At 37.2% G+C, this 11,287-nt stretch overlaps 1 protein-coding gene across 2 annotated transcripts; it reads right to left on the reverse strand.

Annotated features, from left to right (window-relative positions):
• Positions 1-307: 307 nt before the first annotated feature.
• On the reverse strand, positions 308-9,987 carry LOC137170607 (programmed cell death 1 ligand 1-like). Of its 2 annotated transcripts, XM_067574102.1 has the most exons (9): positions 9,423-9,973; positions 8,344-8,404; positions 7,911-8,182; positions 6,886-6,982; positions 6,293-6,559; positions 5,106-5,216; positions 3,351-3,422; positions 2,562-2,615; positions 308-782 (listed from the first exon to the last, which is right to left on the reverse strand). In XM_067574102.1, the coding sequence occupies exons 2-9, from the start codon at positions 8,396-8,398 to the stop codon at positions 766-768; spliced, it is 945 nt and encodes a 314-aa protein (XP_067430203.1). In that variant the 5' UTR covers positions 8,399-8,404; positions 9,423-9,973; the 3' UTR covers positions 308-765. The 2 variants fall into 2 exon arrangements, with proteins under 2 accessions (XP_067430203.1, XP_067430204.1); XM_067574103.1 differs by lacking the exon at positions 7,911-8,182 and having other exon boundaries at positions 9,423-9,987.
• Positions 9,988-11,287: the final 1,300 nt, after the last annotated feature.

Here is an 11,287-nt window from a genome sequence, read left to right on the forward strand (position 1 = left end):
TCTTACGCAGATTCAAGAACAGATTTTCCAGTCCGTTGGCTGCCGTTTAGTTTGTTGTTTTATTGAAGTCTTTGTACATGACATGAACATACCGGGTTTCTATCCTGCCAGCTGTAGTGTGCGTCTGTTCCCGATCTGATAAGAACTGTATGTGCCCCACCTGCCTGTGCCTTCCGTTTCCTGTCACCTATGCCCCTAAATATACAACCCTGTGCATCTCATGACCGCCACCCAGTGTCCAAAATAATACTGCAAGTTATAACTAAACAGATGATATGCCAACAATCAACATAAATGGCTCCTACAGTTTGTATTTGGAGCTTCAGCAGCTCTCCTGTCCCAACAGTCGCCCTGAATGTGGGGCAGTGTTCAGGGCAGGCCATGACCAACACCCTTCATCGTCCTCTTTCACATAGAAATTTCTTCATGGACTCATCGAAAAATTGGTTCCCTTCTCTGTACCCATCCAACAACAGTAGAGTGTCTCTGGACCTGGTCAACTCAGTCCTCAGCTCATCCTCCGTTGATCCTTTTCCCCGAGAGAAAGTTGAGACTTTATTTCTTGAAACAAATCAGCCTTCACTGTGCTACAGTCCACATACAGGAGAAGGTGAAGCATGCTGAGATCGAAGAGGTTAGAGAGGGCATCTGTGGGGCCCTTAGCTCAAGAAGAGATCAGGATGTGGGCTATTGTTGTCTTCATGCTTCCTGGGGGTCCCTCAAGAAAAAGCATCTCTCCAGCTTCTGGGAATAAGTCTTGAAGAGTCACGGGCTGTCCATTGCTGAAAAACAAGAAGCAGGATCGTAATTTTAACACAGGATAACACAAATATAAAAATATAGATATGTCCACATACAAAATTTCAGTTCTTAAGGCCTGGTAACACCAGCATTTACAACGGCAAAATTTCACAAAAACAGCAAAGTGGGTGTGAAGTAAATCCACCCAAATTTTTCACATCAAGCTGAACTTTGGTGAAGTTTGACACACCATTGACACACAACATTTACTAATAGCGAGCAAGTGAGCTGGTAACACCAGCATTTACAACGGCAAAATTTCACAAAAACATCAATGTGGGTGTGAAGTAAATCCACCCAGATTTTTCACATCAAGCTGAACTTTGGTGAAGTTTGACGCACCACTGACACACAACATTTACTAATAGCGAGCAAGTGAGCTGGTAACACCAGCATTTACAACGGCACAATTTCACAAAAACATCAATGTGGGTGTGAAGTAAATTCACTCAAATTTTTCACACCAAGTTGAACTTTGGTGAAGTTTGACGCACAACATTTACTAATAGTGAGCAAGCTCAGAGAGCTTTTTTCCCCACTCATCATGTATCATCAAGCAAATAATAGTACATAAGCAACCCAGAACGAAGTTAACTTTGCTGGCTTCAGGTTTTGGTTTTGTACAGCTGGGTATCGTCTGTGTAGCAATGAGAATAAATCTTGTGTGTGCAAATGATACCGTGTGTCCTTCAGGGACCATGTAGATTAAGAAGGGTATTGGGCCTAGTATTGACCCTTGAGGGACGCCAGTCAGTTCTCAATGATATTGTGCTCAACAAGATTAGTTGAGTACAAACAAATTTCTCTTCTTCTTAAAAATCATTTTTAACCACAGCATGCTGTAGGCTATAAAGATGAGACGTTGGAAAGTTGTTTGAAATGAAGAATGGAAAGAACCTGACATTGAAAGCCTTGACTGGAATCACATCAAGTTGATTACACAGAGGATGTATAATACGGTTTTTCCTTTAATTTGTCATCCGTCTGTATGATTTTCCTCAAGAAGAGAGCGTCATTGCTTTTGGGGGAGGTATGAAAGAGACTGTGGGAAACTAACAATGTTCTCAGTGGTTTGAAATGAAAGAAACTGAATTCTTCCGGTTGCTGAAAATGAGATGATAGCAGTAGGCAAGTCGATAAATGTATGTGGTTTTTAAAATCTGTACTATAATTGACACATTTGTTCTGTAGCCTGCGAGGTAGGTCCCAGTGGTGATCCACCTCCGTGCAGAATAAAGAGTCAGAATAATGGGCTTTCAGAAACTCCTCCAGATTTTCCTCCATGCAATCCTGACCGTAATCATATCCACGTCATTTGATGAAAAGGAATCAAACAATTACAAAAAAAATCCTTTTGAGGTTTTATTTTCTTTGCATGGAGAATTGCCTACAAGATAGAGGTTTAGAGTCCACAGACTGATGTTTTTAAAGTCGAGGGCATGTTGTTATGAATTTAGTTCAGTACTTTCATTCTGTTACAGACAATGACAGATTTCTGGAAGACGTGGTGTGTTAAGGTTGGTGTTGGACAAGTAAGAGTGGTTTTGCACTAATCCCCTTTTTTTTCATTTTTTGAATAGTGCCAAGGAAGAATGCATCTGAAAATGAATTACTTCTGATTATGTTAGACTTTAGATTTTTTGGACTAAAGACCCATGCAATACAAACTTTGCAGGAAAAAGAGCAAAAGATGTGTCTGAATATAAGAACAGATGAAATGTGAAGAGTACATCTTTGAGTCATTGAAGGAAGTCACTTACCTTCACTAAAAATTGTTATTTTGTTGTATTCATTTCCGTTCCTTCTTTGTTGGCCTGATGGAGATGAAGAGCATTGTTAGAAAGCCAACACACAGTACAGTCATACAGAAATACTAAATCGGTCAGTTTTAGTTAATAAGTGAGTGATTCAATCATTGTTCAAGTGGCTCTGCAAGATTGTGATGACGAAAATCCACTCATGTATGCTCAGGTTAAGTTAAGGTGGATAAAATTAATGTAATATATAACATGTACTTTGTTAGTGTACATCTCTGTACAACATAGGTCTTGTGCTATTGATTTGGAACTTGTAAGAGGTTACTGTATGCTGTGATTAGAGTTTTACCCTTGCTAGTGAAACAGTACATGCTTGTGTGAGCTCATTTGATTAACCAATACACTTAAAAATGATTTATTACTAAATGAATAAATAACTTTGCGTTGATGTTGTGAGAAAGTACATGCATGAGAATGATATTCACAGCACAATCTTCAATCTTTAGCTTAATCATCATGGTAGAAAAAACATTCTGATCAGAGTTTTGGGATTTCCCTAAATTTATGATCTCAACCTTCTTCATGGCAAAGAGTGACAGAAATTATGGGTGTGTAATATTGTAGAAATGCATCAGCAGCAATTTGACTAAACTCAGTAGAAAGTGACTTGTTGCAGAACTTTTAACCTCATAATCACCACTATCTTTTGGACAATTAGTTCATGTAGCACAGTTTTTAAAATAATGTTGCTAAGTGCTTAACAACCAAGGTAGAATCAAGGAGTAGACTCACAGGCAGCATCAGAAACAGACCTGTCCTCACATTCGACCACCGTCAAGTTCGCGGTGCCTTGGGTGCTGGACCCTATTGAAAAAACATTGCTGTTAATTAAGTGTGTTGGTACAGTATGTGTGTATATAGTTCAATATGGATAGAAGGAAGGATGGAAGTAATTATGTGTGTTTGTTTGGCACTGTATACAAATAGTGTCTAATATAAAATAATGATAAAATGGGACAGAACAATCTTTGTTTTTAAAGTATGTTTTGAGAAATGTTTTACATTAATGAATCTTTATACAAGTTTGACAAAATACTGATATATATAGAGAGAGTGATACGATTAATAATATTTTTTTGGTCATGAATTAGTTTTATGCTTGAATTTTTATTTATTCAGTTTGATTTCCTTAATTAGATATGGTAATTTATCTAGTAAATCTTATATTTATCATGTGTTTTATGTGCTCTTATAAGTACATTCATTGTTTTATCTGCTTTTTTTTAATCAAGGTTCACTCTTTCCTGATAAAAATGTCATCCGAAGGTTTCCCGACCCATACCTGAAGTAAGACTTCTTATGATATTCACACATTTATATACGGAGAAACATGTAATAAGCCTACTATTGAAATGATAGAGGTGTTTGTTTGGGGAATTATACAAACAATAAACATGTGCCACACTGAAAAACCACCCATGCATTTACAAATAGCATCAAATTCCCCTTTCACACAAACCAAGACCAAGCTGGGTGTTTCCAAACATGGTTGTTTTAACACATGTAATTTTCAAAACGCTAAGTCATGATCACATGCAAACATGCATCGTCTCGGTCACATGCTGATAAAACCCCCACAAGAGCACTTTACGGTACTGAATAGAATACCTAAATGCTTCATTCAACACATTACTTCCTCTTTTCAGAATCAGACTGACTTAACATTTGTCAACATCCGTGTGGGAACTTGTACTGTGTTGACCTGGCATATTGTTGTTAATTGACAGGGCACAAATTCCAAAGTCCTCTGTCCATGTGGCAAAAACAAAAAGTAAATACTGCTAGTTCTGCTACTTCTGCAGGATGGATACATTTTGAATTCTGACTAATGATATAATTAGTTGTTTGAGGTTAGACTGAAGACACAGTTTCATTTCTGGTTGGACAAACAAAAAGTACCATTCTCTTCTGTCCTAAGTCACTGTATTACTTAACGCCACTTTCACAAAGGACTTGTATGTTAAAAATAACATATACTCATTAGAATACTTCTAATGAGGAAATACAGAAGAACTTAAGAATAAAAGGCTGAACTTGGCCTGCCACCAAACAACTGGATTATCCACTCCATTTAAAGCAAATATTCAAAGGGAAATCCAGCCCTGCAGTGACATTGTCTATCCTGCACAGCCATTCTGTCAGGTGCTGCCATTAGGCTGCAGATTCAATGTCCCGAGAGCCAAAATCTGTTGTTGTGCATTATGGCTCCAGATGCAAGTGCAAGAACAATCCATTTGTAAGTAAGTAAGTAACTTCATTTATATAGCACCTTTCAAGAGCAGAGACGTCACAAAGTGCTTCACAGAGGAGATAAAGCGAGAAAACTCAGTTTCCATTTGATGTTGATTTATTGGAGTAAAGGTATTCTGACTTTGATAGATATGTCTTCAGTCTGCACTTGTATTCTATTCGTTGCAAGCTACATGTCTTGAATCTGTTGGGTGGCTGTAATGTACTGTATACATCAAGAATTGAGGGATCAGTTACCTTTTTGTCGTTTGTAAGCGAACACTACGGCAACAATGACAACCACAATTACGATTATGCTCAAGGCAACAATGAGACCATCATTTTTTACATGTTGGAGTGGTATGTCATCTGTAAAAAGAGGGAAGACAGAAGGATTCATGTTAAAATGTGCTACAAAAACTGCAGTATCACACATGTAATTCAGCACTGACAGGGCTCTGACATGGGTTGGTATTTTGTTATTATACCTATGCTTTAAATATGTTTGGCCACTATGGAAATAACCAAATATTCCGCAGATTAAGTAGTGCAAACTTCCCCTTACTGGTCAAGAGCAAAAAAAACTGTATCTATAAAAATGACTCATGTGTTGTGTAATCAGTTTTTGGTTAGCAGGCTAATCTTCTTTTACTTTTCTTTTTTTTGTTGGCGTATGTACAACACATATTCCTTTTATTTAGAATTAAAATACTCAGATTTTGTCTGGTGTCAAGTGCACAACTGTAACTTGCAATAAGCAGGATAAAACTACAGGATACACACATATTTAGCAAAGTCCAAACATACTGTATACACATGAGCAAATAATCCTTTACACACATATAAACTGTCTACATACACATGCAGTACTATGAGTAAACAGGCAGTACTTTTGCACACAAAACAAAACATCTTGTAAAATGCACTCCTACACACCGCTGAATCATTCAGATCTCCAACAACCTACAGCTTCACTGAGAGGCAACGTTAAATGTCTAAATGGAAAAACTGTGGGCAAGAGCTGAAATAGTTATACACTCATATATAATACGTATCCTCTTTCTTCATACTGACATTATGGATGGGTTTACAGAAGATATGTCGATCAAAAAGAAAATCTGAAAGTAGCAGGAAACTGCATACGGCGGCAGTAGGTGAGGGTTTCCTGTTTTTAGATAAAAACATCCGTTGTCTCCTCTAATCTTTTAGCGCCAGCTGCAAACTCAGCTGACTACAATTCTGCTTTAGTTTACTTTATTATAGTAAATGAGTGGGAAGTTAACGTGGGTGGCATAAAGGAAACCAATGAAAGGAAACATGCGATAAAGTTCTGAGGATGTTGCAGTTATAAGGTCAGCATTTTAAACACCTGTCTGCTTGTGTCGCCTCTCCAGTTAAATGTTTTGAGTCCTGGAGGGAACCCTTAAGAAAAATATAAAGTTTACCTGGAATATGAAATGTTGCAGAGTAGCCACCATTTTTGAAGCTACAGGTGTAGTTGTTTTTGTCCGATGAATTGACACGTATCTGACTGGTGACTTGAATAAGCTGGTCTGGTGTTGACACAGAGGTGGTGTTGGGTTTGAGATTTTGCAGGTGTCCATCCTGCCACACAACCAAGGATTTGGGGTATCCTTCAGACCGGCAGGTTAGCAGCACCTCATCCCCCTCGGCAGTCTCCTGAATGTGTTTAGTCACTTCTTTATAAGGTGCTAGGGGAGAATCAGATTTACAGTTAGAATATACAATAAATACCTTGTATTTAGAATAACATTACTATGACATGATGAAGACTATGATCAACAGATCTTTCGTAATATTAATAAGGGGACTATCTTGAAGAAGGTTCCGATAAGCCAAAATAACTTTTTTAACAAATTGAGTAATGCTAGTTTTTGTTTCATTTTCAGAATAAGTCATGCTCTGCCCAGCAATGACCATATGCTGCAGCCATTGAGCAAGACCATTCCAGGAAGAAAGCCACGAAAGTCTGGCTAAAAAAAAGTAACACTATTACATTGTCAGACTATGTGCTTACCCATAACAGACAAAGTTGTAATTTTATAATCAGTCCCTTTCCCTGTCTTCACCAAACACTGGTAGGTCCCTGAGTCATTTATCCTGAGCCTGGACACCTGTAACATGACAAAAGAAGAAAGCAGAGTCCAAATTACATCTTGTGCCCTTATGAACTGGAGGTCTGAATGAACCAATTTCATAAATTCTGCTGCATCCCTCTTTTTTTTCCTCTCCCTCTCATGTTTCATTCTACACTATACAGACTAAATCACAAGAATGACAAAAAGTTTTGGATACCAGAAACTTTCACAAACTTTTGACTGAATACACATCAATTACAGTAATAACATATAGGAATTTGTCAATTAAGTTAGAGCTGCAAGGATTATTGGATGAATTGATTAGTTGATTGACAACTCAAAATCAAAACATATTTTATAATCGAATAATCGTCTAAGATATTTTTTTTTTTGCAAAAATGCCAAAAATCATTGGTTCCAGCTTCCCAAATCTGAATATTTGCTGGTTTTCATACTCTTCTATGATAATAAACCAATTATCTTTGGATTTTGGACTGATAGTTGGACAAAACAAGACATTTTTAAAAGTCACCATGGGCTCTAGGATAGGACATTTTACAGACCACATGAATAATTGGTTAAGCAAGAAAATGATCTGTAGATTAATCAACAATGAAAATAGTTGTTATTTGCAGCCCTAAAGTGTGCGATGCACACAAAGTCCACACAGAGGTTAAGATCTACATGTCTCGGTCCACATATTGTTATATTTTAAACAAATACTCTTTCTGTCACTTCTTGGCAGTGGTATCTTAGTATCTCCTACTGTGACCACAGATAAAAATTGGTGGCATAAATATGATGTTTTTACATGAAAGAGGAGTCCAGTGTAGTTTCCATCTTACTTCTTAATTCCCAATAGGATGGCAAGTATAGATAAGTTTGTCATATCACTCACAGGGATTTTACAATAACTAACCCACCATCTTCCCCGCAAATTCTATGTATCACTGCCGGTAATGACCTGTAACTCAGCCCAGCCCTTCCGCAGCTCCTCTGTATTAAGCTTGACTCTGCCATGAAAGTCCACATTCTGGGAGGATAAGCGCTCCTTCCCGTTATCCATTGCATACACTTCCCGAACCGTTTCATGATCATTAGGTTTCATCCAACGCCAGTTAACACTCAGTCCTGTAACAGTATCTGATGGTACAGGATGAAAGCTGCACCTCATCACAACATCTCCTCCAAACTCTGACATGTACTTGGGTTGCTCTGCCTCAACAGTGAACAAGTCTGCAGGAAAATAATACAAAGTACTGTCAAGATGAAATGTTTACAGAGGAAGAAATATACGACATCAAAGTGAATGACTTCATGAAGATTCAAGTTTTGTCCTGTTTGTGCTCCTATTTATTCATAAATATCTCCACTACTGCACACTTTAAACTACACACCTGAGAGAGATGGCTGAAATATGACTTGTAAAACAATGATAACGGTCCAGTCCATTGACACCTAAGGAAAAAACAAAAGGGAATTTTACATATGCTGAAATCATTTGGTCATGTAACTAGAAGTATGAGTCATTTTTTCTGAAGCAAGACAGAAGTGAATTCCACTATCTGAAAAACAGCCCCTGAGACATAAAACACATATTATCGCATGTTAGTGTATCATACTTCATGTTATTCCTAATGTTAGCATGACTTGGATCTCCTGCAAAGATGAGCAGCATTTTCATTTCCCTATTCTCTTTTTTCTTGATAAAGACACTTAACACTGGAATTCTGTGGTAGGACTCTGGCATTGTGCCAGCATATAAACACACTTGATAAACTTATTTTTAACTGGCCACGTAAGCACTTCAGGCTTCTGTGGAAAAGATTTTGCAAGACACATGTATTTATAAAAAACTCTTATATCTTACATACACACAGCATTTTTAATATTCTTTTTAGGGCCATGCTCTAACCAGAACATTATTAGGCACATCTCAAAGGGCTGAGTTGAGCCAACTTAGTTAGTACATTAGTAGTAGTAGTAAGTAGTACATTACAGATTAGTAATTTTCTTTACTGTTTTCCCATTAAATGAAACAGAAATTTGCAGGAGTCATTTAGGATGAGACATTGAGTTTTTGAATGTGGGTGAGCTGTTGTCATGATTAAGCTTGGTCATGCTGTTTGGTTCACAAAACACTTGACAACATTAAATTAATATCAGTCCATCACTGAGCTAAGTATAATTACTAGCTACTGTAGTGAACATTAAGAAAGATTACCATATATGATCTTCAGGCTAGGTTCAACACAAAAAAAAACATATCCAATTAAAATTCAATCATTTTAATTAATTTTAAAAAATAGTAATATAATATAAAAAATATATACAGTAGCAGTCAAAAGTTTGGACACACTTTCCCATTTATGACATAAGAGACAGATGAATATAAAATGAAAAATAAAAAAAAAAACTGTTTAAAAGTTGTAAAAATCGATTGCTGTTTGTCAGTCAGTCAATAATGTTTTCTTACCTGCGGGTCATGTAACTGCTATCTAAGATGTGTTTTCATCTGGTATTTCCTTCTTCCTGTAGCTCTGAAATGAGCTGAAATATCCGAGCATCGCCGTTTTATTCCTAGACAACAGCCACACCCGCCTACACCCGCCTACACGCACACACACGCGCCTACTAATAAACACATACACATACACGAACACACATACGTTTACTTAGGTAACTTTTGGGGACAACACATATACTTACATTCATTTCCTGGACACTTACCGTAACTATAACATAACACTAAATTTAACCACTGACCCAGAAAATAGCTTTTGTCCTCAACTAACATGTCAACTAACAGGACTGAATAATATTAAAAGCTTTCAGTGCAAACGTCATTCCATAGATTTCGCTATTCTGCAAACATCGGCGGGGAAACAAGTAAACTGCGTCGTCATATGAAGCTATATTCAGACTATATGGCCTCAAAGTTCGGGTAATTAGTCAGCGAGCATGTTAGTCATCTTCAGAGAATAGAAGACTCTGCGGACGGAAGTAAAACACAGCAGGCATTTACTGTAAGGGAGGAAATACCTTATCGTTTATCTTGAGTCATAAAGTTGTAACACAATAAAGGCTCTGTTTGTGCTCTGCGCCAATTGCCTATTAGATGTTTCTTTGTGTGTTTGAGTGTGGCAGATGCAATAACCAACATAAGAGGAAACATGAAGCGACGTTTAGAAATATAAAACTGATCTGTCTCAGGGGATGTTAGTTCGCGCTCAGAGGTCCGTTTTTTTATGTGACGTCATGCGTAAAGTACAGTTGTGCGAAAGTCAGCTCCGCAGTATCATTACAACACACAACTTCTCACTATGCTGTTTTGCAGAAATGTGAAATTCATCGCTGTCAAATACTGTACAGCATTTACAGTAAGTGTCACACTTTATAATCAGTGGTTTTACAACATCATCGGCAATAACAACAGTAGCCTCTTGTCAATAATAACCATCATCATCATCATAATCATTAGAGGTAGAGCAAATATTCAGATCCTAATACTTTAAACTATACATACAACCATGTAAAAAGTTCTGCATTTAAAATACTTACTATAAATAAATAAAAATAAAGCTGCAACAGTAATATCAGCATGTCAAAAGTAAAAAAAAAAAAAAAAAAAGTTGATTATTCAGCAGAATGGTGCAAAATGCTGCTGCTAAACTCTTGACCAGGTCCTCCAAAACGTCTCATGTGACATTGATTCTGAGCGCTCTTTACTGGCTCAGCAAATCCAGAATCCAATTCAAAGTTCCTGTGATCACCTATAGAGCTCTGCATGGTCAAGCACCTGCCTGCATTAGAGATTGCAGCCCTACTGCATGTCACCAGGAGGTCTCTGATGTCCTCTGATCGGGGTTTACTGGTTGTTCCTTGATCTAGGCTTAAAACTGAGGGAGACTGTGCGTTTGAGGTTGTGGCTCCTAAACTTTGGAACTCTCTCCCTTTGGATTTAAGATCTGTGGACTCTGTGGAGACCCATTTGTTCAGACTTGCCTTTGTGTATTTTTTTCTGTTTTTTATTGTGTTTTATGTCTGTTTGTTTATGCTTTATTTCCTCTGTGAACCACTTTGTGACATCTCTGCTCTTTTGAAAGGTATATAAATAAAGCTACTTACTTACAAGCATTTCAAGGTTAGCTGGTTGAGGTGGAGCTCATTTTAACTCCTTTTTATACTGTTGGACAGTTATCTGTACAAATGCATCATATTTTATAAACTAATCATATGTTTAGTATAAAAAAAACTAAAAACAAACAAACAAAACAAAACAAAAAAACAATCTGTAACTTTTGTGTCTGTAACTAAAATCCTCATTTATAAAGTAACTTT

Source organism: Thunnus thynnus, chromosome 19, assembly GCF_963924715.1.
Source record: "Thunnus thynnus chromosome 19, fThuThy2.1, whole genome shotgun sequence".
NCBI lineage: Eukaryota > Metazoa > Chordata > Actinopteri > Scombriformes > Scombridae > Thunnus > Thunnus thynnus.

Bases quoted from the DNA above. Each gene is read 5' to 3' on its own strand.
- LOC137170607 (XM_067574102.1), bottom strand. From the start codon at position 8,398: ATGGACTGGACCGTTATCATTGTTTTACAAGTCATATTTCAGCCATCT. The intron at 6,560-6,885 runs GTAAGCACATAG...ATTCTCCCCTAG, and splicing joins TACAACTTTGTCTGTTATGG to CACCTTATAAAGAAGTGACT. The intron at 2,616-3,350 runs GTGAGTCTACTC...CATCTCCATCAG, and splicing joins GTCTGTTTCTGATGCTGCCT to GCCAACAAAGAAGGAACGGA.